This window comes from Pseudophryne corroboree, chromosome 4, assembly GCF_028390025.1.
Source record: "Pseudophryne corroboree isolate aPseCor3 chromosome 4, aPseCor3.hap2, whole genome shotgun sequence".
Taxonomy (NCBI): Eukaryota; Metazoa; Chordata; class Amphibia; order Anura; family Myobatrachidae; genus Pseudophryne; species Pseudophryne corroboree.
The window spans coordinates 327559133-327586816 of record NC_086447.1 but is presented as its reverse complement, the minus strand read 5'-3'; the positions used below and the strand labels follow the sequence as shown (position 1 = coordinate 327586816).

The following is a 27684-nucleotide window of genomic DNA, read 5'->3' as shown; positions in this document are numbered from 1 at the left end:
CTACAGATCCAACGAGCAATCGTCTGCTTAGACGCAGGAGCACCCATCTTGTTGGGTGCATACAATATAAACAACGAGTCAGATTTTCTGACTCCAGCTGTCCTTGCAATATATATTTTTAATGCTCTGACAACGTCCAGTAACTTGGAGTCCTCCAAGTCACTTGTAGCCGCAGGCACTACAATAGGCTGGTTCAGATGAAATGCTGACACCACCTTAGGGAGAAAATGCGGACGAGTCCGCAGTTCTGCCCTGTACGAATGGAAAATCAGATATGGGCTTTTGTAAGATAAAGCTGCCAATTCTGATACTCTCCTGGCAGAAGCCAGGGCTAGAAGCATGGTCACTTTCCAAGTGAGATATTTCAAATCCACCTTATTTAGTGGTTCAAACCAATGAGATTTTAGAAAGTCCAAAACCACATTGAGATCCCACGGTGCCACTGGAGGCACCACAGGAGGCTGTATATGCAGCACTCCCTTAACAAAGGTCTGGACTTCAGGGACTGAAGCCAATTCTTTTTGAAAGAAAATCGACAGGGCCGAAATTTGAACCTTAATAGATCCCAATTTGAGACCCATAGACAATCCTGATTGCAGGAAATGTAGGAATCGACCCAGTTGAAATTCCTCCGTCGGAGCACTCCGATCTTCGCACCACGCAACATATTTTCGCCAAATTCGGTGATAATGTTGCACGGTTACTTCCTTCCTTGCTTTAATCAAAGTAGGAATGACTTCTTCCGGCATGCCTTTTTCCTTTAGGATCCGGCGTTCAACCGCCATGCCGTCAAACGCAGCCGCGGTAAGTCTTGAAACAGACAGGGACCCTGCTGAAGCAAGTCCCTCCTTAGAGGTAGAGGCCACGGATCTTCCGTGATCATCTCTTGAAGTTCCGGGTACCAAGTCCTTCTTGGCCAATCCGGAACCACTAGTATCGTTCTTACGCCTCTTTGCCGTATAATTCTCAATACTTTTGGTATGAGAGGCAGAGGAGGAAACACATACACCGACTGGTACACCCAAGGCGTTACCAGCGCGTCCACAGCTATTGCCTGCGGATCTCTTGACCTGGCGCAATACCTGTCCAGTTTTTTGTTGAGGCGAGACGCCATCATGTCCACCATTGGTCTTTCCCAACGGGTTACCAGCATGTGGAAGACTTCTGGATGAAGTCCCCACTCTCCCGGGTGAAGATCGTGTCTGCTGAGGAAGTCTGCTTCCCAGTTGTCCACTCCCGGGATGAACACTGCTGACAGTGCTATCACATGATTCTCTGCCCAGCGAAGAATCCTTGCAGCTTCTGCCATTGCACTCCTGCTTCTTGTGCCGCCCTGTCTGTTCACATGGGCGACTGCCGTGATGTTGTCCGACTGGATCAACACCGGTTTTCCCTGAAGCAGAGGTTCTGCCTGGCTTAGAGCATTGTATATTGCTCTTAGTTCCAGAATGTTTATGTGAAGAGACGTTTCCAGGCTCGTCCATACTCCCTGGAAGTTTCTTCCTTGTGTGACTGCTCCCCAGCCTCTCAGGCTGGCGTCCGTGGTCACCAGGATCCAATCCTGTATGCCGAATCTGCGGCCCTCCAATAGATGAGGACTCTGCAACCACCACAGAAGAGACACCCTTGTCCTTGGAGACAGGGTTATCCGTAGGTGCATCTGAAGATGCGACCCTGACCATTTGTCCAACAGATCCCTTTGGAAAATTCTTGCGTGGAATCTGCCGAATGGAATTGCTTCGTAAGAAGCCACCATTTTTCCCAGGACTCTTGTGCATTGATGTACAGACACCTTTCCTGGTTTTAGGAGGTTCCTGACAAGCTCGGATAACTCCTTGGCTTTTTCCTCCGGGAGAAAAACCTTTTTCTGAACCGTGTCCAGAATCATCCCTAGGAACAGCAGACGAGTTGTCGGCATTAACTGGGATTTTGGAATATTCAGAATCCACCCGTGCTGTTTTAGCACTTCTTGAGACAGTGCTAATCCCATCTCTAGCTGTTCTCTGGACCTCGCCCTTATTAGGAGATCGTCCAAGTATGGGATAATTAATATGCCTTTTCTTCGAAGAAGAATCATCATCTCGGCCATTACCTTTGTAAAGATCCGAGGTGCCGTGGACAATCCGAACGGCAGCGTCTGAAACTGATAGTGACAGTTTTGTACAACGAACCTGAGGTACCCCTGGTGTGAGGGGTAAATTGGAACGTGGAGATACGCATCCTTGATGTCCAAGGATACCATAAAGTCCCCCTCTTCCAGGTTCGCTATCACTGCTCTGAGTGACTCCATCTTGAACTTGAACTTCTTTATGTACAGGTTCAAGGACTTCAGATTTAGAATAGGCCTTACCGAGCCATCCGGCTTCGGTACCACAAAGAGAGTGGAATAATACCCCTTCCCTTGTTGTAGAAGAGGTACCTTGACTATCACCTGCTGAGAGTACAGCTTGTGAATGGCTTCCAAAACCGTCTCCCTTTCGGAGAGGGACGTTGGTAAAGCAGACTTCAGGAAACGGCGAGGTGGATCTGTCTCTAATTCCAACCTGTACCCTTGAGATATTATCTGCAGGATCCAGGGATCTACCTGCGAGTGAGCCCACTGCGCGCTGTAATTTTTGAGACGACCGCCCACCGTCCCCGAGTCCGCTTGAGAAGCCCCAGCGTCATGCTGAGGCTTTTGTAGAAGCCGGGGAGGGCTTCTGTTCCTGGGAAGGAGCTGCGTGTTGCTGTCTCTTCCCTCGACCTCTGCCTCGTGGCAGATATGAATAGCCCTTTGCTCTCTTATTTTTAAAGGAACGAAAGGGCTGCGGTTGAAAAGTCGGTGCCTTTTTCTGTTGGGGAGTGACTTGAGGTAGAAAGGTGGATTTCCCGGCTGTAGCCGTGGCCACCAAATCTGATAGACCGACTCCAAATAACTCCTCCCCTTTATACGGCAAAACTTCCATATGCCGTTTTGAATCCGCATCGCCTGTCCACTGTCGCGTCCATAAAGCTCTTCTGGCCGAAATGGACATAGCACTTACCCGTGATGCCAGTGTGCAGATATCCCTCTGTGCATCACGCATATAAAGAAATGCATCCTTTATTTGTTCTAACGACAGTAAAATATTGTCCCTGTCCAGGGTATCAATATTTTCAATCAGGGATTCTGACCAAACTACCCCAGCACTGCCCATCCAGGCAGTCGCTACAGCTGGTCGTAGTATAACACCTGCATGTGTGTATATACTTTTTCGGATATTTTCCATCCTCCTATCTGATGGATCTTTAAGTGCGGCCGTCTCAGGAGAGGGTAACGCCACTTGTTTAGATAAGCGTGTTAGCGCCTTGTCCACCCTAGGAGGTGTTTCCCAGCGCTCCCTAACCTCTGGCGGGAAAGGGTATAATGCCAATAATTTCTTTGAAATTATCAGCTTTTTATCAGGGGCAACCCACGCTTCATTACACACGTCATTTAATTCTTCTGATTCAGGAAAAACTATAGGTAGTTTTTTCATACCCCACATAATACCCTGTTTAGTGGTACCTGTAGTATCAGCTAAATGTAACGCCTCCTTCATTGCCAAAATCATATAACGTGTGGCCCTACTGGAAAATACGGTTGAATCGTCACCGTCACCACTGGAGTCAGTGCCTGCGTCTGGGTCTGTGTCGACCGACTGAGGCAAAGGGCGTTTCACAGCCCCTGACGGTGTTTGAGTCGCCTGGACAGGCACTAATTGATTGTCCGGCCGCCTCATGTCGTCAAACGACTGCTTTAGCGTGTTGACACTATCCCGTAGTTCCATAAATAAAGGCATCCATTCTGGTGTCGACTCCCTAGGGGGTGACATCCTCATATTTGGCAATTGCTCCGCCTCCACACCAATATCGTCCTCATACATGTCGACACACACGTACCGACACCCAGCAGACACACAGGGAATGCTCCTAACGAAGACAGGACCCACTAGCCCTTTGGGGAGACAGAGGGAGAGTTTGCCAGCACACACCAAAAGCGCTATATATATATCAGGGATAGCCTTATAATAAGTGCTCCCTTATAGCTGCTTTGTTATATCAAAATATCGCCATAAATTTGCCCCCCCCTCTCTGTTTTACCCTGTTTCTGTAGTGCAGTGCAGGGGAGAGACTTGGGAGCCGTCCTGACCAGCGGAGCTGTGAGAGGAAATGGCGCCGTGTGCTGAGGAGATAGGCCCCGCCCCTTTTCTGGCGGGCTCGTCTCCCGCTATTTAGAAAAATCAGGCAGGGGTTAAATATCTCCATATAGCCTCTAGGGGCTATATGTGAGGTATTTTTAGCCTTTATAGGTATTCATTTGCCTCCCAGGGCGCCCCCCTCCCAGCGCCCTGCACCCTCAGTGACTGCCGTGTGAAGTGTGCTGAGAGGAAAATGGCGCACAGCTGCAGTGCTGTGCGCTACCTTTAGAAGACTGCAGGAGTCTTCAGCCGCCGATTCTGGACCTCTTCTGACTTCAGCATCTGCAAGGGGGCCGGCGGCGCGGCTCCGGTGACCATCCAGGCTGTACCTGTGATCGTCCCTCTGGAGCTTGATGTCCAGTAGCCAAGAAGCCAATCCATCCTGCACGCAGGTGAGTTGACTCCTTCTCCCCTCAGTCCCTCGCTGCAGTGATCCTGTTGCCAGCAGGAATCACTGTAAAATAAAAAACCTAGCTAAACTTTTTCTAAGCAGCTCTTTAGGAGAGCCACCTAGATTGCACCCTTCTCGGCCGGGCACAAAAATCTAACTGGAGTCTGGAGGAGGGTCATAGGGGGAGGAGCCAGTGCACACCACCTGATCTGAAAAAGCTTTACTTTTTGTGCCCTGTCTCCTGCGGAGCCGCTATTCCCCATGGTCCTTTCAGGAACCCCAGCATCCACTAGGACGATAGAGAAATAATGCTACATTAGCTATACAACTTGTATGACCATATATGAAGTTTAGCAGAATGAATGACTTATGCTTTGAAAGTCAATTAAACTAATGGAACCCTGCCACACTGGGAATTACGCAAACTAGACGCAGCAACAGAACACACTGTCCTTAAATGGAAGTAGCAGATCATGCACATCGTATAACTTATTCCTGAGTAGTAAGTGCTCCCTATATAGCAACCTCGTATAACTGATAATTGAGTAATAAGTGCTCCCTATATAGCACCCTCGTAAAACAGATACCAGGGTAATGAGCACCCCATATAATGGATTCCAAAGTAATAAGTGCTCCCAATATAGCACCCTCGTAAAACCAATACCCGAGTAATAAATTATCCCTATGTAGCACAAACGTATAACTGATACCCGAATAATAAGTACTCCCTATAAAAGCACCTTCGTATAATGGATACCGAGTAATATCAACTCCCTATATAGCACCCTCATATAACTGATACCTGAACAATAAGTACTACCTATATAGCCTCAATGTATAACGGATACCCGAGTAATAAGTACTCCCAATATATCACCCAAACATAATTGGTACCTCAGCAATACGTGATCCCTGTATAGCACCCTCATATAACAAACCCAGGTAATAAGTGTTCCTTTAGCACCATCATATAACATACAAGAGTAATAATTGCTCCCTATATAACAACCTCATATAACCAATGCCTGAATTAAACATGCTCCCTATAAAGCACCCTCGTATAACTGATAACCAAGTAACAAGCACCACCTATATAGCACCCTCATAACTGATTCCCCTGTAGTAAGTGTTCCCTTCAGTATATAGCATCCTCGTACAACCGATACCCGAGTAATACGTACTCCTTATAGCACCATCATATAACATACAAGAGTAATAACTGCTCCCTATATAGCACCCTCGTATAACGGATACCCGAGTAATAAGTGCACCCTATATAGCACCATCATATAATACCCCTTTCAGACTGACAAATATTTCCCGGGTTATTGCACATGAAAGCGCATCAACCCGGGAATTTGCTCAGTGTGAAAGGGTCCTGAAAGAATATCCCGGGTCGAGCGTCCTGGCATTTCATCCCAGGTCTCGACCTGGGTTGAATCCGGTATCGACCCGGGATGCGGTGCAGTGTGAATGGGCCCTACCCGGTATTCAGTACACGGGACTGTAAAAAGGCCTCTCATTGGAGCTTTCTTGGGCTCAGAAAAAGATGGATGTCATCATCCAGAGCCCGGGAAAGTGGAGGAGAACCCCTGGAAGCAGAGGAGACAGGCAATATGGCTAAATGGACAAATCAGGAGATCAGAGAGCTGCTCAGCATAAGAGGGGGGGGAGGAAATAAAAAATAAGAATTTACTTACCGATAATTCTATTTCTCATAGTCCGTAGTGGATGCTGGGGACTCCGAAAGGACCATGGGAATAGCGGCTCCGCAGGAGACTGGGCACAAAAGTAAAGCTTTAGAACTACCTGGTGTGCACTGGCTCCTCCCCCTATGACCCTCCTCCAAGCCTCAGTTAGGATACTGTGCCCGGACGAGCGTACACAATAAGGAAGGATTTTGAATCCCGGGTAAGACTCATACCAGTCACACCAATCACACCGTACAACTTGTGATCTGAACCCAGTTAACAGCATGATAACAGAGGAGCCTCTGAAAAGATGGCTCACAACAATAATAACCCGATTTTTTGTAACAATAACTATGTACAAGTATTGCAGACAATCCGCACTTGGGATGGGCGCCCAGCATCCACTACGGACTATGAGAAATAGAATTATCGGTAAGTAAATTCTTATTTTCTCTGACGTCCTAGTGGATGCTGGGGACTCTGAAAGGACCATGGGGATTATACCAAAGCTCCCAAACGGGCGGGAGAGTGCGGATGACTCTGCAGCACCGAATGAGAGAACTCCAAGTCCTCCTCAGCCAGGGTATCAAATTTGTAGAATTTAGCAAACGTGTTTGCCCCTGACCAAGTAGCTGCTCGGCAAAGTTGTAAAGCCGAGACCCCTCGGGCAGCCGCCCAAGATGAGCCCACTTTCCGTGTGGAATGGGCTTTTACAGATTTTGGCTGTGGCAGGCCTGCCACAGAATGTGCAAGCTGAATTGTACTACAAATCCAACGAGCAATAGTCTGCTTAGAAGCAGGAGCACCCAGCTTGTTGGGTGCATACAGGATAAACAGCGAGTCAGATTTTCTGACTCCAGTCGTCCTGGAAACATATTTTCAGGGCCCTGACTACGTCCAGCAACTTGGAATCCTCCAAGTCCCTAGTAGCCGCAGGCACCACAATAGGCTGGTTTAAGTGAAATGCTGAAACCACCTTAGGGAGAAATTGAGGACGAGTCCTCAATTCTGCCCTGTCCGTATGAAAAATTAGGTAAGGGCTTTTATAGGATAAAGCTGCCAATTCTGAGACACGCCTGGCTGAGGCCAGGGCTAACAGCATTACCACTTTCCATGTGAGATATTTTAAGTCCACAGTGGTGAGTGGTTCAAACCAATGTGATTTCAGGAACCCCAAAACTACATTGAGATCCCAAGGTGCCCCTGGAGGCACAAAAGGAGGCTGTATATGCAGTACCCCCTTGACAAACGTCTGAACTTCAGGAACTGAAGCTAGTTCTTTTTGGAAGAATATTGACAGGGCCGAAATTTGAACCTTAATGGACCCTAATTTTAGGCCCATAGACAGTCCTGTTTGCAGGAAATGCAGGAAACGACCCAGTTGAAATTCCTCTGTAGGGGCCTTCCTGGCCTCACACCACGCAACATATTTACGCCAAATACGGTGATAATGTTGCACAGTTACATCCTTCCTGGCTTTGATCAGGGTAGGGATGACTTCATCCGGAATGCCTTTTTCCTTCAGGATCCGGCGTTCAACCGCCATGCCGTCAAACGCAGCCGCGGTAAGTCTTGGAACAGACATGGTCCCTGCTGGAGCAGGTCCTTTCTTAGAGGTAGAGGCCACGGGTCTTCCGTGAGCATCTCTTGAAGTTCCGGGTACCAAGTCCTTCTTGGCCAATCCGGAGCCACGAGTATAGTCCTTACTCCTCTCCTTCTTATGATTCTCAGTACCTTGGGTATGAGAGGCAGAGGAGGGAACACATACACTGACTGGTACACCCACGGTGTTACCAGAGCGTCCACAGCTATTGCCTGAGGGTCCCTTGACCTGGCGCAATATCTGTCCAGTTTTTTGTTGAGGCGGGACGCCATCATGTCCACCTTTGGTTTTTCCCAACGGTTCACAATCATGTGGAAGACTTCTGGGTGAAGTCCCCACTCCCCCGGGTGGAGATCGTGTCTGCTGAGGAAGTCTGCTTCCCAGTTGTCCACTCCCGGAATGAACACTGCTGACAGTGCTATCACATGATTTTCCGCCCAGCGAAGAATCCTTGCAACTTCCGTCATTGCCCTCCTGCTTCTTGTGCCGCCCTGTCTGTTTACGTGGGCGACTGCCGTGATGTTGTCCGACTGGATCAGCACCGGCTGACCCTGAAGCAGAGGCCTTGCCTGACTTAGGGCATTGTAAATGGCCCTTAGTTCCAGGATATTTATGTGAAGTGACGTTTCCATGCTTGACCACAAGCCCTGGAAATTTCTTCCCTGTGTGACTGCTCCCCAGCCTCTCAGGCTGGCATCCGTGGTCACCAGGACCCAGTCCTGAATGCCGAATCTGCGGCCCTCTAGAAGATGAGCACTCTGCAACCACCACAGGAGAGACACCCTTGTCCTTGGAGACAGGGTTATCCGCTGATGCATTTGAAGATGCGATCCGGACCATTTGTCCAGCAGATCCCACTGAAAAGTTCTTGCGTGGAATCTGCCGAATGGAATCGCTTCGTAAGAAGCCACCATTTTTCCCAGGACCCTTGTGCATTGATGCACTGACACTTGGCCTGGTTTTAGGAGGTTCCTGACTAGGTCGGATAACTCCTTGGCTTTCTCCTCCGGGAGAAACACCTTTTTCTGTACTGTGTCCAGAATCATTCCTAGGAACAGCAGACGTGTCGTCGGAATCAGCTGCGATTTTGGAATATTTAGAATCCATCCGTGCTGTCGTAGTACTACTTGAGATAGTGCTACTCCGACCTCTAACTGTTCTCTGGACCTTGCCCTTATCAGGAGATCGTCCAAGTAAGGGATAATTAAGACGCCTTTTCTTCGAAGAAGAATCATCATTTCGGCCATTACCTTGGTAAAGACCCGGGGTGCCGTGGACAATCCAAACGGCAGCGTCTGAAACTGATAGTGACAGTTCTGTACCACAAACCTGAGGTACCCTTGGTGAGAAGGGCAAATTGGGACATGGAGGTAAGCATCCTTGATGTCCAGAGACACCATATAGTCCCCTTCTTCCAGGTTCGCTATCACTGCTCTGAGTGATTCCATCTTGAATTTGAACCTTTGTATGTAAGTGTTCAAGGATTTCAGATTTAAAATAGGTCTCACCGAGCCGTCCGGCTTCGGTACCACAAACAGCGTGGAATAATACCCCTTTCCCTGTTGTAGGAGGGGTACCTTGATTATCACCTGCTGGGAATACAGCTTGTGAATGGCTTCCAATACCACCTCCCTGTCGGGGGGAGACGTTGGTAAAGCAGACTTCAGGAACCGGCGAGGGGGAGACGTCTCGAATTCCAATTTGTACCCCTGAGATACTACCTGCAGGATCCAGGGGTCCACTTGCGAGTGAGCCCACTGCGCGCTGAAATTCTTGAGACGGGCCCCCACCGTGCCTGAGTCCGCTTGTAAGGCCCCAGCATCATGCTGAGGACTTGGCAGAAGCGGGGGAGGGCTTCTGTTCCTGGGAAGAGGCTGTCTGCTGCAGTCTTTTTCCCCTTCCTCTGCCCCGGGGCAGATACGAGTGGCCTTTTGCCCGCTTGCCCTTATGGGGACGAAAGGACTGAGCCTGAAAAGACGGTGTCTTTTTCTGCTGAGAGGTGACCTGGGGTAAAAAGGTGGATTTCCCAGCCGTTGCCGTGGCCACCAGGTCCGATAGACCGACCCCAAATAACTCCTCCCCTTTATACGGCAATACTTCCATATGCCGTTTGGAATCCGCATCACCTGACCACTGTCGCGTCCATAACCCTCTTCTGGCAGAAATGGACAGCGCACTTACTCTTGATGCCAGAGTGCAAATATCCCTCTGTGCATCTCTCATATATAGAAATGCATCCTTTAAATGCTCTAGTCAATAATATATTGTCCCTGTCCAGGGTATCAATATTTTCAGTCAGGGAATCCGACCAAGCCACCCCAGCACTGCACATCCAGGCTGAGGCGATTGCTGGTCGCAGTATAATACCAGTATGTGTGTATATACTTTTTAGGATATTTTCCAGCTTCCTATCAGCTGGTTCCTTGAGGGCGGCCGTATCAGGAGACGGTAACGCCACTTGTTTTGATAAGCGTGTGAGCGCCTTATCTACCCTAGGGGGTGTTTCCCAACGCGCCCTAACCTCTGGCGGGAAAGGGTATAATGCCAATAATTTTTTAGAAATTAGCAGTTTTTTATCGGGGGAAACCCACGCTTCACACACCTACCTCATTTAATTCATCTGATTCAGGAAAAACTACGGGTAGTTTTTTCACACCCCACATAATACCCTTTTTTGTGGTACTTACTTTGTGGTACCCTTCTCGTTCGGGCACAAAAATCTAACTGAGGCTTGGAGGAGGGTCATAGGGGGAGGAGCCAGTGCACACCAGGTAGTTCTAAAGCTTTACTTTTGTGCCCAGTCTCCTGCGGAGCCGCTATTCCCATGGTCCTTTCGGAGTCCCCAGCATCCACTAGGACGTCAGAGAAAGACAGATAGACACAGTGAAGGATGCTATTATTTATAAGAACATTGCAATGCGGCTTGAAGCCAGAGAAATTATCCACACACAACAGCAGTGTTTGCAAAAATGCGCTATAGCGCGTTTTTTACTCTGTATTGATGTCCGGGGACTCACTTTTCCAACATGCGCGAGTCCTCTGGGACACGCTCCGCTGCAGCCAATCCCTAGCCTGGCAGATTGATTGGCGTGGCGGCCCAGCGGCAGGCTTTAAAAACAGGAGGTGGAGCCCTGCCAGTCCGGACATGACAGCGCAGCTCCGTGGCAGCTCTATGCGATTTGGTGAGTTGTTCCTCTGTGAAAGTGGGTAACCCGCTGATAGGGAGGGGGTTTGGCTTGTGAGTGCTGCCAGTGGTCCGTGGCCAGGGAGAGGGGGGCCGGGTGCTCCGTCATCTCACGGTGGAGCTTTTGCTTTAAGAGGGGGGCTGTCTGTTCCCGCGGTGGGGGCTGGTTCAGGGACGGCATTACAGTGAGTCTCACTGACTCATTAAATGCCGCCACCAGCGCTGCGCCTGTTCGCCCGCCCACCGCCAGTGCCTGTGTAGTAAGATGGCCACTGCACAGCCAGTCACTCGGGTCCTGTCTCCCGTCTAGTAAAGGGTCCGCTCTCCTTCTCCTCCCCCCCAGACTCAAATGCTGCCTGTGTCTTACCTATTTTACTATTCTAAACTCCCCCTCTATTGCTGCTGACAGGGACACCGGGCTGGAAGGGGAGGACTGGGGCTGCTCTCTCAGCCCTTGCCTACTTCTATTACACCCCTGTCCTGACCATCCCCAAAAGTCCTTGGAAGGAATGCGCAGAGGCACCGAGAACCATGTCCATGCACAGAAGCAGCCACAGACTGTATACACCACTGTCTTCAGGCCAGGTATGAAAAAGCAATACTACAGTAGTACAAGCCCCTCGCTCGTTCACTCCCTTTCCTCTGCCTCTACTCTCCCTCGTCTCTCTGTCCGTCTCCCCTCCACTCTCTCTCGCTCTCTGTCCGTCTCCCCTCCACTCTCTCTCGCTCTCTGTCCGTCTCCCCTCCACTCTCTCTCGCTCTCTGTCCGTCTCCCCTCCACTCTCTCTCGCTCTCTGTCCGTCTCCCCTCCACTCTCTCTGTCCGTCCTGCCCCCCCTCCACTCTCTCTTCCCCCTACACCCCCCTCACACTCTCTCTTCCCCCTACACCCCCCCCCTCACACTCTCTCTTCCCCCTACACCCCCCCCCTCACACTCTCTTCCCCCTACACCCCCCCCTCACACTCTCTCTTCCCCCTACACCCCCCCCCTCACACTCTCTCTTCCCCCTACACCCCCCCCCCTCACACTCTCTCTTCCCCCTACACCCCCCCCCTCACACTCTCTCTTCCCCCTACACCCCCCCCCTCACACTCTCTCTTCCCCCTACACCCCCCCCCCCTCACACTCTCTCTTCCCCCTACACCCCCCCCCCCTCACACTCTCTCTTCCCCCTACACCCCCCCCCCTCACACTCTCTCTTCCCCCTACACCCCCCCCCCTCACACTCTCTCTTCCCCCTACACCCCCCCCCCTCACACTCTCTCTTCCCCCTACACCCCCCCCCCTCACACTCTCTCTTCCCCCTACACCCCCCCCCTCACACTCTCTCTTCCCCCTACACCCCCCCCCTCACACTCTCTCTTCCCCCTACACCCCCCCCCTCACACTCTCTCTTCCCCCTACACCCCCCCCCTCACACTCTCTCTTCCCCCTACACCCCCCCCCTCACACTCTCTCTTCCCCCTACACCCCCCCCCTCACACTCTCTCTTCCCCCTACACCCCCCCCCTCACACTCTCTCTTCCCCCTACACCCCCCCCCTCACACTCTCTCTTCCCCCTACACCCCCCCCCTCACACTCTCTCTTCCCCCTACACCCCCCCCCTCACACTCTCTCTTCCCCCTACACCCCCCCCCTCACACTCTCTCTTCCCCCTACACCCCCCCCCTCACACTCTCTCTTCCCCCTACACCCCCCCCCCTCACACTCTCTCTTCCCCCTACACCCCCCCCTCACACTCTCTCTTCCCCCTACACCCCCCCCCTCACACTCTCTCTTCCCCCTACACCCCCCCCCTCACACTCTCTCTTCCCCCTACACCCCCCCCCTCACACTCTCTCTTCCCCCTACACCCCCCCCCTCACACTCTCTCTTCCCCCTACACCCCCCCCCTCACACTCTCTCTTCCCCCTACACCCCCCCCCTCACACTCTCTCTTCCCCCTACACCCCCCCCCTCACACTCTCTCTTCCCCCTACACCCCCCCCCTCACACTCTCTCTTCCCCCTACACCCCCCCCCTCACACTCTCTCTTCCCCCTACACCCCCCCCTCACACTCTCTCTTCCCCCTACACCCCCCCCCTCACACTCTCTCTTCCCCCTACACCCCCCTCACACTCTCTCTTCCCCCTACACCCCCCTCACACTCTCTCTTCCCCCTACACCCCCCTCACACTCTCTCTTCCCCCTACACCCCCCTCACACTCTCTCTTCCCCCTACACCCCCCTCACACTCTCTCTTCCCCCTACACCCCCCTCACACTCTCTCTTCCCCCTACACCCCCCTCACACTCTCTCTTCCCCCTACACCCCCCTCACACTCTCTCTTCCCCCTACACCCCCCTCACACTCTCTCTTCCCCCTACACCCCCCTCACACTCTCTCTTCCCCCTACACCCCCCTCACTCTCTCTTCCCCCTACACCCCCCTCACTCTCTCTCTTCCCCCTACACCCCCCTCACTCTCTCTCTTCCCCCTACACCCAGTGAACGCAAAATATGCGCTATAGCGCGTTTTCACGCACTACAAGCAGAGAGGGACTCTTTTTTAAATGAGGGGGTCTCGCGGGACACGCTGTCTCTAAATGACCAGTGCGTCTCTGCCAATAATACAGTTTCAGTGCCTCTCTCGCCATCAAATCACCGCCGGTAGCTTCTCCCCGTTCAATCGCGCTGCCCGCAGCTTCTCCCCGTGCAAAGTGTCTAGCGCGCTCCGCCAGGCGCAAAGTGTCTAGCGCGCTCCGCCAGGCGCAAAGTGTCTAGCGCGCTCCGCCAGGCGCAAAGTGTCTAGCGCGCTTCCGCCAGGCGCAAAGTGTCTAGCGCGCTTCCGCCAGGCGCAAAGTGTCTAGCGCGCTTCCGCCAGGCGCAAAGTGTCTAGCGCGCTTCCGCCAGGCGCAAAGTGTCTAGCGCGCTTCCGCCAGGCGCAAAGTGTCTAGCGCGCTTCCGCCAGGCGCAAAGTGTCTAGCGCGCTCCGCCAGGCGCAAAGTGTCTAGCGCGCTCCGCCAGGCGCAAAGTGTCTAGCGCGCTCCGCCAGGCGCAAAGTGTCTAGCGCGCTCCGCCAGGCGCAAAGTGTCTAGCGCGCTCCGCCAGGCGCAAAGTGTCTAGCGCGCTCCGCCAGGCGCAAAGTGTCTAGCGCGCTCCGCCAGGCGCAAAGTGTCTAGCGCGCTCCGCCAGGCGCAAAGTGTCTAGCGCGCTCCGCCAGGCGCAAAGTGTCTAGCGCGCTCCGCCAGGCGCAAAGTGTCTAGCGCGCTCCGCCAGGCGCAAAGTGTCTAGCGCGCTCCGCCAGGCGCAAAGTGTCTAGCGCGCTCCGCCAGGCGCAAAGTGTCTAGCGCGCTCCGCCAGGCGCAAAGTGTCTAGCGCGCTCCGCCAGGCGCAAAGTGTCTAGCGCGCTCCGCCAGGCGCAAAGTGTCTAGCGCGCTCCGCCAGGCGCAAAGTGTCTAGCGCGCTCCGCCAGGCGCAAAGTGTCTAGCGCGCTCCGCCAGGCGCAAAGTGTCTAGCGCGCTCCGCCAGGCGCAAAGTGTCTAGCGCGCTCCGCCAGGCGCAAAGTGTCTAGCGCGCTCCGCCAGGCGCAAAGTGTCTAGCGCGCTCCGCCAGGCGCAAAGTGTCTAGCGCGCTCCGCCAGGCGCAAAGTGTCTAGCGCGCTCCGCCAGGCGCAAAGTGTCTAGCGCGCTCCGCCAGGCGCAAAGTGTCTAGCGCGCTCCGCCAGGCGCAAAGTGTCTAGCGCGCTCCGCCAGGCGCAAAGTGTCTAGCGCGCTCCGCCAGGCGCAAAGTGTCTAGCGCGCTCCGCCAGGCGCAAAGTGTCTAGCGCGCTCCGCCAGGCGCAAAGTGTCTAGCGCGCTCCGCCAGGCGCAAAGTGTCTAGCGCGCTCCGCCAGGCGCAAAGTGTCTAGCGCGCTCCGCCAGGCGCAAAGTGTCTAGCGCGCTCCGCCAGGCGCAAAGTGTCTAGCGCGCTCCGCCAGGCGCAAAGTGTCTAGCGCGCTCCGCCAGGCGCAAAGTGTCTAGCGCGCTCCGCCAGGCGCAAAGTGTCTAGCGCGCTCCGCCAGGCGCAAAGTGTCTAGCGCGCTCCGCCAGGCGCAAAGTGTCTAGCGCGCTCCGCCAGGCGCAAAGTGTCTAGCGCGCTCCGCCAGGCGCAAAGTGTCTAGCGCGCTCCGCCAGGCGCAAAGTGTCTAGCGCGCTCCGCCAGGCGCAAAGTGTCTAGCGCGCTCCGCCAGGCGCAAAGTGTCTAGCGCGCTCCGCCAGGCGCAAAGTGTCTAGCGCGCTCCGCCAGGCGCAAAGTGTCTAGCGCGCTCCGCCAGGCGCAAAGTGTCTAGCGCGCTCCGCCAGGCGCAAAGTGTCTAGCGCGCTCCGCCAGGCGCAAAGTGTCTAGCGCGCTCCGCCAGGCGCAAAGTGTCTAGCGCGCTCCGCCAGGCGCAAAGTGTCTAGCGCGCTCCGCCAGGCGCAAAGTGTCTAGCGCGCTCCGCCAGGCGCAAAGTGTCTAGCGCGCTCCGCCAGGCGCAAAGTGTCTAGCGCGCTCCGCCAGGCGCAAAGTGTCTAGCGCGCTCCGCCAGGCGCAAAGTGTCTAGCGCGCTCCGCCAGGCGCAAAGTGTCTAGCGCGCTCCGCCAGGCGCAAAGTGTCTAGCGCGCTCCGCCAGGCGCAAAGTGTCTAGCGCGCTCCGCCAGGCGCAAAGTGTCTAGCGCGCTCCGCCAGGCGCAAAGTGTCTAGCGCGCTCCGCCAGGCGCAAAGTGTCTAGCGCGCTCCGCCAGGCGCAAAGTGTCTAGCGCGCTCCGCCAGGCGCAAAGTGTCTAGCGCGCTCCGCCAGGCGCAAAGTGTCTAGCGCGCTCCGCCAGGCGCAAAGTGTCTAGCGCGCTCCGCCAGGCGCAAAGTGTCTAGCGCGCTCCGCCAGGCGCAAAGTGTCTAGCGCGCTCCGCCAGGCGCAAAGTGTCTAGCGCGCTCCGCCAGGCGCAAAGTGTCTAGCGCGCTCCGCCAGGCGCAAAGTGTCTAGCGCGCTCCGCCAGGCGCAAAGTGTCTAGCGCGCTCCGCCAGGCGCAAAGTGTCTAGCGCGCTCCGCCAGGCGCAAAGTGTCTAGCGCGCTCCGCCAGGCGCAAAGTGTCTAGCGCGCTCCGCCAGGCGCAAAGTGTCTAGCGCGCTCCGCCAGGCGCAAAGTGTCTAGCGCGCTCCGCCAGGCGCAAAGTGTCTAGCGCGCTCCGCCAGGCGCAAAGTGTCTAGCGCGCTCCGCCAGGCGCAAAGTGTCTAGCGCGCTCCGCCAGGCGCAAAGTGTCTAGCGCGCTCCGCCAGGCGCAAAGTGTCTAGCGCGCTCCGCCAGGCGCAAAGTGTCTAGCGCGCTCCGCCAGGCGCAAAGTGTCTAGCGCGCTCCGCCAGGCGCAAAGTGTCTAGCGCGCTCCGCCAGGCGCAAAGTGTCTAGCGCGCTCCGCCAGGCGCAAAGTGTCTAGCGCGCTCCGCCAGGCGCAAAGTGTATAACGCGCTCCCCCAGGAGCAAAGTGTATAACGCGCTCCCCCAGGCGCAAAGTGTATAACGCGCTCCCCCAGGCGCAAAGTGTATAACGCGCTCCGCCAGGCGCAAAGTGTATAACGCGCTCCGCCAGGCGCAAAGTGTATAACGCGCTCCGCCAGGCGCAAAGTGTATAACGCGCTCCGCCAGGCGCAAAGTGTATAACGCGCTCCGCCAGGCGCAAAGTGTATAACGCGCTCCGCCAGGCGCAAAGTGTATAACGCGCTCCGCCAGGCGCAAAGTGTATAACGCGCTCCGCCAGGCGCAAAGTGTATAACGCGCTCCGCCAGGCGCAAAGTGTATAACGCGCTCCGCCAGGCGCAAAGTGTATAATGTGCTCTACCTGGTGCAATGTGCCCTGCCTGGCGCAGTGTGTATAGGCGTTTCTACCTGGTACAATGTGTATAAGCGGCACTACTGTGTGGTGTAATGTGAATTGGCACTATTATGTGGCCAAGCCCCTTCCCCACAAAGCCAGACCCCTACATTTTTTGTGCGCGCCTACAAGCATGCGCTATCCGTACTTTGGAATATGGGAGGGGGAGCACCATTTCACTTTCTGCCACAACGGCACCAAAATGTCTAGTTACAGCTTTGGTAGTGTCCTGTATGCTACACATCCCAGCAGCATCATCACCCCCTCCTCCTCCTTGCAACACATTTGTAGTGTCCAAATCAAGTCTGTGATTTTATATTTGAATCATTAATAAGAAGATTAATAAAAACCTTCATTCCGATGGGACCCAGAAAAGGACAGTAAGCACCCCAATTTTTAAAAGTGAGGGGTACCTGGGACTCCCTTTTTTTTCGGCTCAGCGCGATCACTGAACAGCAAGTTGTTAATAAAATGAAGACTCTGAAAAAGCAGTTCTTGAGGCATGTGAGCAAGAAAAATGTCCATTTCTAAACACAGTGCAGGGATTTCCTGGGATCAGTATAAACGGGACTGTCCCAGGTTGATCCCAGGTCTAAGTGCAGTGTGAAAGGGGTCATTCCCGGGTTGTGTCCAGGGATACATCCAGGAACACATTCCCGGGTGTGACCCGGCTCTGTCAGTGTGAAAGGTGTATTACTGATACCTGAATAATAAGTACTCCTTATATAGCATCAATGTGTAACTGATAACAGAGTAATAAGTAATCCCTATAAATCCAACTAACATAATTGATACCTCAGTAATCAGTGCTCCCTGTATAGAACCCTCATAAACGTGTTCCTTATAGCACCATCATAAGCTATAACTGATACCCGTGTAATAAAAGCTCCCTACAAGTATATATCATCCTCGTATAACGGATACCCGACTAATAAGCGCTCCCTACTGTATATAGCACCCTCTTATAACTAGACTGGAAGAACTGAAAAGTGCAGTCCGTGGAGGAAACACATAAGGCACTGCACCGTGTGGGTAATATAATGGAGAGACAAGACCTGTACATCATACACACTTGCCGGGGTAATAAGCATTGCTCCGAACATGCTCCTGTGTGATCGGCATATGAGATCGTGGGACCTGCGGGTGTGTCCTATACAAGACGGGACAGTAACTACGTTTGCCCATAGCTATGACAAACTACAGGCTGCTACGCTGCCCACTTGCAGCAAGCTGGGAGTTGTAGTCACCCAGCAGCTGGAACGCGCCGGGCTGCTCACTCCCAGCCCCCTTCCAAATACACACATCCCCGTGTCCCGCTCACCTTTGGTCATCATCTCTGTCCTCCGCCAGCTCGGCCTTAGAGACCACACAAATATCAGAGGCCTCCGAGCCTCTGTTCTTCAGGATGCCTTTAATCGGCCTATGTGCCTGCGCCTCCGCCTCCATCCTCCGCCCCAAAGCTGAAAGCTGGGTGCCGGTGACACCCGGTGTACGCACAGCAAGCACCTGCTGCCCGCCCACCCCGTCACCGCCGAATACGTCATCAACGTCATGTGCGGCCGTCACGTCCGGCTTGTCACGGGGGAAGCTGCGGAGTGTCGTACCTGTAACTTCCTGCTCTGCGCCGTTGCCATGGAAACGATCATGGGAATGCACAGTGAGCTGTTATAATACTTGCCTACAATAAAGGGCCCTACACACTAGAAGACATGACCAATGTGAAAGATAAACTATGTGGAAGATGAGCAATTTCGCTTGAACTTCCCAGAGCCCCGACAAACGACATTGAGTGTGCACACTAAAGGGCCCTACACATTTGTCGATCCGCTGCCGAGCTGCCCGACGGCGGGTACGGCCGACGGGCGACCCGGCGGTGGGAGGGCAATGTCCGGGGGGAGTGAAGTTTCTTCACTCCCCCCTCACCCGTCTCTATAGAAGTGCAGGCAATATGGACGAGATCGTCCATATTGGGCTGCATGCACAGCCGACGGGGCACCAGCGATTAACGAGCGCAGAGCCGCACATGGTTCATCGCTGGTGCCTCCACACTCAAAGATATGAACGGTATCTCGTTCATTAATGAACGAGCTCGTTCATATCTTTGATATCGCCCAGTGTGTAGGGCCTATAATAGCATACCTCCCAACTTTGGTGGTTCTGAAGGAGGGACATCGGCGCGGACCCACCGGGAAAAGGCGGCGTGGTATATGAAATGGGGAATGGCTTCACGAGAGGGTCCGCGATCACGAGCCACGCCCCCGTTTTCGTCACTGAGGGGGCATGCACAGCCCTCCGTGAGCTGCTGGTATGCCCCCTCTACTCCTGTCTCCACTGAATAGACATCTATTCACCGCTGCTCTGCTAAGCAGAGCAGCGAGTGCAGGAGCCTTCCAACTGCCCCCCCCCCCCACCACCACCACCACGACCACCACCACCGCGGGACACTGCGGCCCGTGGGTGGGACAGCAGGACAGTCCCAAAAAAAGTGACTGTCCCTCGAAAATCGGGACAGTTGGGAGGTATGCTAATAGGCCCTACACACTGGGCGATAATACTCAAAGATATGAACGATCTCGTTCATTAATGAACAAGATACTGTTCATATCTTTGAGTGTGGAGGCACCAGCGATGAACGATGCGCGGCCCCGCTCTCGTTCATCGCTGGTGCCCCGTCGGATGTGCATGCAGGCCAATATGGACGATCTCGTCCATATTTGCCTGCACTTCTATGGAGCCGGGTGACGAGGGGAGTAAAGAAACTTCACTCCCCCCGTCACTGCCCCCCCGCCGCCGGGTCGGCCGTATCCGCCGTCGGGCAGCTCGGCGGCGGTTCGCCCAATGTGTAGGGCCCTTAAGCAATTTTTCAAACAATTTGAAAGACGAAAGATATCTTTGGAATTGGCACCTTTTTTACATATTGTAATATTGGGGAGGAATTTCTGGGTGTGTGGGCAGGGCTGTAGAAGGGAGAACCAATGAAGTTTTTTCACCCTCTGCCCCACCAATTTCCACTGATCTGCCAACTTAATAAAAAATGGGTTCATATATTTTATATATATATATATATATATATATATATTGGGGTAATTCCAAGTTGATCGCAGCAGGATTTTTTTTAGCAATTGGGCAAAACCATGTGCACTGCAGGGGAGGCAGATATAACGTGCAGAGTGTTAGATTTGGGTAGGCTATTTTGTTTCTGTGCAGGGTTAAATACTGGCTGCTTTATTTTTACACTGCAAATTAGATTGCAGATTGAACACCCCTCACCCAAATTTAACTGTCTCTGCACATGTTATATCTGCCTCCCCTGCAGTGCACATGGTTTTGCCCAATTGCTAACAAAAATCCTGCTGCGATCAACTTGGAATTACCCCCATTATAAGGGCACGGCCGTGCCCTTATATTAAGGCTGAATCGAACAAACGGAATTCGAGGGGCTACACCTAAAAAGTGTTTAGACGCACCGAGCTGAAATTTGTCATGGACGTGTAGAACTGTTGCCTGGTGCTGTACGCCAAATTTCAGTGTAAAAAATGAGTAATTGGGAGCAATCTAAAGTTTAAACTGTCAGTTTTTTTCAGCTACTTCCTATTTGGCTATTTTGCTGGTTTTGTAATGTGGTCTATGGTGGGATTTTTGGGAAGGCATAACTTGGGGTTTGTTTTATTAGATAGAGCTTGTCCTGGTAAAGTGCATTTTGGAGTTAAGGGTTTTCAGAAAGTTTTTTTTTTTTTTTTTTTTTTTTATTTAGTAAAATATGCCCCATTTTAAAGATAGGGTATTTCAGTTTCTGCTGCAGAGTACACTGGGCTCCACAGGGAATGACATTGGGGTGTAGAGTAGGATCTTGAGCCGAGGCACCAACAGGCTAAAAGCTTTGACTGTTCCCAGACTGCACAGCGCTGCCTCCTCTATAACCCAGCCTCCGTGCACAGGAGCTCAGTTTTGTAGTTGGTACCATGCAGTGCAGGCATACAACAGGTAGGGCTCCAGCAGCCCTGAGAAGAGCTTTTTAAAGTGAAAAATTAAGACTTCAAGGGCTGCAGCAGAGACACTGTAAGTGTTAGATGTCAGTCAGACATCTCCTGCTGCAGCTCCATCACCTCCCCCAGCGGCGCTGTACACTCCCGCGCCCTGGTTGCTGGGTACCTACAGCGGAGGCTCCGGTTCCTCTTTGTCAGTCACACACACCACCGCTGCCCTCCTGGATCGCGTGGCCGCACACATGGAGAAGGTAAGAGGGTCCCCCAAGTGGTACCCATGGGAAATCGCGATCTTGTGCGGCCGGTGGGAGGTGGGCCGCGCGCGCCGGCGTGGACACTGTGGCAGTACAGGGACCCCACTAGACCACCAGGGCAAGGGCACAGGTCGGTTTTACTAAAAACCGTTTGCTATAAAGCCTGCAGTACCCGGTGGTGAAGTACAGCAAGGGGATAAGGCTTTGACCTGTACCCCTCCCCCAGCCCCAGGGCGCCATTTAGAGTAAATGTTCCCGCCCTGGAGCTGCATATCTCTCTCTCCCTAACTCCCTGTCAGCGTTTGGGCACCATTAGGACAAGCTGAGCTGATCGTGGGACTGTTTGGGAAAATCCTCCTCTGTAAAGCCACCTGCATGTCAGCGCTGTGCATTTTAAGGACACTTAAGTATTCTACATGTCTGTTGACAGCGTTAGTTAAGAAAGAGTGCATTTAGTGAGGGTTATTTAGTACAAGTACCCTGTGATGTACATCCAGTATTTACTGTGCATTGTTATATCTATTGTCTGTATAGCTATACTTAGTATTACTCTGTATTGCTAGTCCAGTGCAGTTTTATTGCATGTCATAATTTCTGCACTGTTTATTGTGACATTATGTGTGTGTGCATATAGCTGCTGTGTGACCTCCATTTCGTGTATCTCACTCAGATTGCTATCCCTATATTCTATAACCTGAGGGGGCTACGTATTGTCGAATATAGGTGTTTCACAAGATATACTTATTGTGTATTTTTCTCTGTGAATTTTAGTCACCATATACGTACCTCTAGAATTCTCTGTTTGTGCACATACACTACACAGGGGGTTCTTGTCAGGTATTGTGCTGCTATTATTGTACTGGGTTGCCTCGCATTGAGCTTTCAGATATGTCAGCTACAAGGGGCGACGGAACTGGGGCTGATCCCACATTACGTAGTGGTGACGCTGCAGACACATTTGAGGAGAAAATAGCAGCTGAGGGTTCTGGTTCTGGGGGTTCCTTGACCCCCAGTGGGACCATAGCAACGGGGGTTCAAAATGACCCACCTTAGGCTACTTTTTCCACGTTATTGAGTACGCTAGTAACTAGACTTGCGCCCCCTATGGGACCTCCTGTGCCGGTACAACCGCTTATGGTCCCTGCAGATAATCTGCCATGGGCAGATCAACTGTCCTCTCAGTTACAGCAATTGAACCAATCTCTGACTAAACAGAAATCTAACTCTCGCCCGCCCAAGACCACGGGGTCCTCTAAGCGGGCTATTACTTCCTCACAATCCACCAATATCCCATACACCTCATCTGATGAGGATGGCGTATATACTGACCCCACAGATTCTGATCCTGATGCTTCTGATGGGGAATCTGATTTACAGGTGGATGTTCCTGACTTGTTGGAGGCTATCAGGCTAATTCTTCAAATTACTGATGACCAAGAGCGGGATGCTGCCCCTAAGAAACCGGACAGGTTTAGGGGTATATGCAATTCCGGACGAATTGCGCCTTTTTTTCGTCCGTTTTAAAATTCGCCTGTACTCGACAGCCGCAGCCCTGCCGCCGGGACCATGAATTCACCATATGCAATACAAAACGCATTCGACACTCCCCTTGGCGGATAACGGACCAATCGGCGAGTAGTGGGCGTCCTGAATTCGACTTCCCGCCGTTTGCAGCCCTTTATTAGGGCTTGTTTGCTGCGTGCTCAGCAGCCATTTTGTGAACCTGTAGAGAGGTGTGAGGAGGTGCAGAGCTAGCAAATTGGTTGTTTGCTGTGGTATCGTTTGGACACCCAGCAGGCTTTAATCCAGGACAGACAGGAGGATACCTGTTACCCCGGAGGAGAGTCGTTTTTGGAGCTATTTCTACATTTTTAGGTAAGTACCACATGTGGGTCTGGTGTTGCATGTATGCGTTTGTGTAGTGGGGGTTGCCATGAGGTGTACATGGGGTGTTTGGGGTATGTCTTTGGGGTATTTGGGGTATGTATATATGTGTGCAGGTATGTGTATAGCTCCTGCTTGTATTGCTGCATTTTTTTTGGGAGTTTTGTGTTTTGGGGTAGTTTTTCCCGTTTTTTTTTTTTTGTTTTTTTTTCCTTAAAATGACTTTTTGGGTCATGCTTTTGCATTGGTGTACCTCCAGCATGTGCAGGGATGTTTTTTGTCTTGTTTGGGGTGATTTTAGTGTGTGTCGGTATCAATCTGGTCGACATGTGATGTCGTTTGTTTGCAAAAACAGGTTTGTTTGCTCCTATTTTAGCACTGGTGTACCTCCAGAGTGTGCAGGGATGCTTTTTGGCTTGTTTGGGGTGACTTGGAGCAAGTTTGTGTCGGCCGACATGCCATGTCGTTTGTTTGCCAAACATGTTTTTTTGCTCCTATATTAGCACTGGTGTACCTCCAGAGTGTGCAGGGATGCTTTTTGGCTAGTTTGGGCTGATTTTAGTGTGTGTCGGTATCAATGCGGTCGACATGTCGTGTGGTTTGTTTGATAAAACAGGTTTTTTACCTCCTATTTTAGCACTGGTGTACCTCCAGAGTGTGCAGGGATGCTTTTTGGCTTGTTTGGGCTGATTTTAGTGTGTGTCGGTATCAATGCGGTCGACATGTCGTGTGGTTTGTTTGATAAAACAGGTTTTTTACCTCCTATTTTAGCACTGGTGTACCTCCAGAGTGTGCAGGGATGCTTTTTGGCTTGTTCGGGGTGACTTGGAGCAAGTTTGTGTCAGCCATGCGGTCGACATGTCGTGTCGTTTGTTTGCCAAACATGTTTTTTTGCTCCTATATTAGCACTGGTGTACCTCCAGAGTGTGCAGGGATGCTTTTTGGCTAGTTTGGGCTGATTTTAGTGTGTCGGTATCAATGCGGTCGACATGTCGTGTGGTTTGTTTGATAAAACAGTTTTTTTTACCTCCTATTTTAGCACTGGTGTACCTCCAGAGTGTGCAGGGATGCTTTTTGGCTTGTTCGGGGTGACTTGGAGCAAGTTTGTGTCAGCCATGCGGTCGACATGTCGTGTCGTTTGTTTGCCAAACATGTTTTTTTGCTCCTATATTAGCACTGGTGTGCCTCCAGAGTGTGCAGGGATGCTTTTTGGCTAGTTTGGGGTGACTGTCAGCCATTTTGTTAGTGTCAGCCATTTTGTTTGTATCAGCCATTTTGTGTTAGCACTGGTTGACCTCCAGTATGTGCAGGGAGGGATGCTTGTACGGGGCTTTTGGCTTATTTTGCTTTTTTTTTTCTATTCGTTTATTTTTTTTTATTATTTTGTGTGTGTTTGGTCCTGCTTGAGCACTGGGGTCCCAGCAGCATGACGTGTGGTTGCATGTAATTTTGTAATGTGTGTTAAATTTGTAAACATATATATTTTTTTCTTTTTACAACAGAGATGTCCAGGGATAAGCGGTCCCGATCCCCCCCCCTTCCCCCCACCCCTCAGAAGATCTTTCCCTGCATAGCAACGAGGAGTGGGAGCCGGAGCCGACCCAGGAGGAGGATACGACCGACCAGGCATGCAGTGACCAGCCGCGGTCGTCAAGGGACCAAATGGAGAAGTCAAAGAAAAAGAAAAAGCCTAGACAGGTGAATACTGACAACACCTGCAGACACAATAGCATCCAACTTGACACACCCTAGTTTACGCACTGCCATGAAGACCTACAGGTATCTTTGCGCACTGCCAGGGATACTGACACACACAGGTACATACCGATCTTAGTAAATGCATGTTTTGTTTTGTTTTATCCCTAAAGGCAAGAGGCCAGCCAGAGGAGCAGTCGGAGGAGGAAGCCTCTGGTGAAGATGCAGGACCGAAGAAGCCGCGTGGACCCAGATACACTGAGGCGGAAAACTGTGCCCTAGTGGATGGCGTCGACAGGTCCTACAATGTTCTGTATGGATCAAGGGCACAGACCACAGCAGCTAAGACCAAGCGAAACATCTGGGAAGCCATCGCGAGACAAGTCACTGCAGTATCTTGAAACCGCCGGAGCACCAGAAACTGCATGAAGCGGTACAGTGATTGCCGCAGACAGACCAAAAAGAAGATGGGGATTCAGCGCCGACATGAGACAGCTACGGGAGGTGGTCCGGCTCTCAATCTGAAGTGGCTACCCTGGGAGAACGTTATCAAAAGGCGCATGAACCCTGCCATGGTCGAAGGAGTTCGCGGAGGTGTGGACTCTAGCCGTCCTGCTGGCTTTCCCGAGGAGGAAGAACCGCCCAGAAGAGGAAGACGGCGGGAGACAAGCAGTCCAAAAGGAGGCGTGATGGTAAGAATACATTCAGATGAGCTGTACTAAAAAAAATTATTTTTGTATTTGCTAATGTGTTTTTTTTTTTTTCAGACACGCCTGCCCAGAGGACATCACCTGCACGCAGGACATCGCCAGCGCGCGGACCATCACCTGCGCAGCAGGCATCGGCAGCAGCGCGCGGAGCATCACCTGTGCAGCAAGCATCGGGAGCGCGAAGATCATCACCTGTGCGCCACACATAGTCATCGCGTAGTAAGTCACCTGCGCGCCAGACGACGTCAGCACGCAGACCATAACCTGCGCGCCAGACATCAGCGCACAGAACGTCACCTGTGCGCCAGACACCGTCGGCGACCACACCACCAGATGGGCGCCAAACAACAGCTCCTGCGCGCAGGCCATCACCAGATCGTCATCTCTCCAGGAGCTCTGGAACTGTGACCGAAGAGCCTCAACAAGACACTACCCTTGTGGACCCATCACCCGAACTGTTTGAGTCTACAGGGTTAACGGACGAGACTTTTCTTGGGTTTGAAGACAGCCGTGCAGACGTATCCAGCCAGACCCTAGAAAAGTCTCCAGAATTGAGGACAAGTGAAGCTCCTGGAGCAGCGGCACCACAGGATGGAGAAGGTTTGTATTTATTTTTGTGGGGGGGGGGGGGGGGGGGGGATGGGAGGGGTACCATTTTTGTATAGTTTATTAACTTAAATTTTTTTGTTCTTTTGCAAACAGTGGTGCCACGGACCAGCAGAGGACTTGCGTCGGGGATTGGTCCCTACTACAGGCCGGATCTCATACAGGATTCGTCAGAGGATGATGAGGTGGAAGTGCAGCAGCCTGCTGTTTCTACATCCCTGTGTGAGTAAATATCGAATTGTGAGCCTTCAAACAAATGTATGATGAATGTGTATAATAATTTATAATTTTCTTTTCAGCTGCACAAATGCAATTGGTGGCAGACGTACAGGAAGGGCAGGATCCCTCAAATGTTCAGAGGGTACACACCCTGGCAGCAGAGATGAATGTGTGCCAGGATAGTTTTCGGGTTGTCGTTGGAAGCAGACTGGACGCCATTGAGAGGACAATGGATAAGATGGCAAACGGTCTGCTTGAAATGCAGAAGGCTCAAGCCGACAGCACGGACGAAATTCAAAAGACCAGACGAGAAGATCATAGGGAGACTATGGACATCCTTCAACTTCTGGCCACATCCATCAACCGGCTGGTGGAGAACACAACATGCCTGGCACACAGCTCTAACAACATGTCGGAGAGCCACCGACATTCTGCATCCAGCCAACATATCATCGCAACCACACTGCAGATGATGTACGATAAGCTCCCAGAGCCAGCTCGTCAACACGCTGGTGATCCACCACTTCCGCCATCACAAGCCACATGGACGCCTCCTTCCCTTCCTCCACCACAATCCTGGTATAGACAGTCACAGCTGTACCAAGGATATACAGGGATGTTCCCCACCCACCAGATGCCTCCACCACCAACACCGGCCGCAACATCTGCACCCGCACGGGCACCGAGGCTTATTCAACCCACTACCCTGCCGCCCAGGACATCGACGCCCCATCAGGAGGAAGACCAGGATCCGGACAGACTTCCACCATAAGCCCGGTCGTATGGTTTTATTTACTGTTCTGTTTTTCATGTATCCCTTTCTCCCCCTCCCATTAGTTTTTTTTTTTTCTTACTATTGTTTTATATGTGTTGGGCTCCCCCACCCGTGACCGGGTACTACCAAGGAGCTTTATGTGTAGGCATACATGCGCGGGCATGTATGCGGGCGCGTGTGGTAACGGATGAAAGCTCCTTGTGGCTACATGTATGATGGGCCAAAGAGCTATTCTGATACCACTTTTTTTACCCAAAAAATCCTTTTTGTATTGGTGTACAATAGGCTTTCACTGTTGTGTGAATTTACTATTCACTATTGTTTGTTTTTGGCTTATTCATAGGATTGGTTTGAAAATTGAAGTGGACTGCATAGTTCGTGTTGTGCGTACCAAGGTGAGTAGAGCCATGTTTCAATGTATATTTTCAAGAAACTTTGGACCGCCTGCCTTTGTGGAACCACACAGCCCAGCAATGGGTCATGCTGGGCTGTGTGGTTCCACAAGTGCAGGCGTGTCAAAGTGCTGACAACTGACACCACTATTCCACTTTGGACCGCATGCCTTTGTGGAACCACACAGCCCAGCAATGGGTCATGCTGGGCTGTGTGGTTCCACAAGTG

At 52.2% G+C, this 27684-nt stretch overlaps 2 protein-coding genes and 1 long non-coding RNA gene across 4 annotated transcripts in view; 2 read left to right on the top strand and 1 right to left on the bottom strand.

The window, feature by feature from the left end:
• LOC134909483 (protein phosphatase inhibitor 2-like) overlaps positions 1 to 18493 on the bottom strand; it is an 89261-nt gene extending 70768 nt beyond the window's left edge. The window contains exon 1 of one of the 2 annotated variants that reach the window (XM_063916407.1): positions 18256 to 18493. In XM_063916407.1, coding sequence (XP_063772477.1) covers positions 18256 to 18380 — 125 coding nt within the window. In that variant the 5' untranslated portion in view covers positions 18381 to 18493. The remainder of the gene's footprint in view (positions 1 to 18255) is intronic. The other variant, XM_063916406.1, reaches the window with a different exon arrangement.
• Positions 18494 to 24424: 5931 nt separating this feature from the next.
• LOC134911388 (uncharacterized) lies at positions 24425 to 26057 on the top strand. Its single transcript, XR_010176531.1, has 3 exons — positions 24425 to 24756; positions 24927 to 25445; positions 25521 to 26057. It is a non-coding gene; the product is annotated as an uncharacterized LOC134911388 (long non-coding RNA).
• A 112-nt stretch (positions 26058 to 26169) lies between these two features.
• On the top strand, positions 26170 to 27452 carry LOC134911386 (uncharacterized). The gene is made up of 2 exons (XM_063919621.1): positions 26170 to 26291; positions 26369 to 27452. Exon 2 carries the CDS (start codon positions 26377 to 26379, stop codon positions 27058 to 27060), a length of 684 nt encoding a protein of 227 aa, XP_063775691.1. The 5' UTR covers positions 26170 to 26291; positions 26369 to 26376; the 3' UTR covers positions 27061 to 27452.
• Positions 27453 to 27684: the final 232 nt, after the last annotated feature.

Coding starts and splice junctions, on each gene's coding strand:
- LOC134911386 (XM_063919621.1), top strand. CDS start 26,377: ATGCAATTGGTGGCAGACGTACAGGAAGGGCAGGATCCCTCAAATGTT.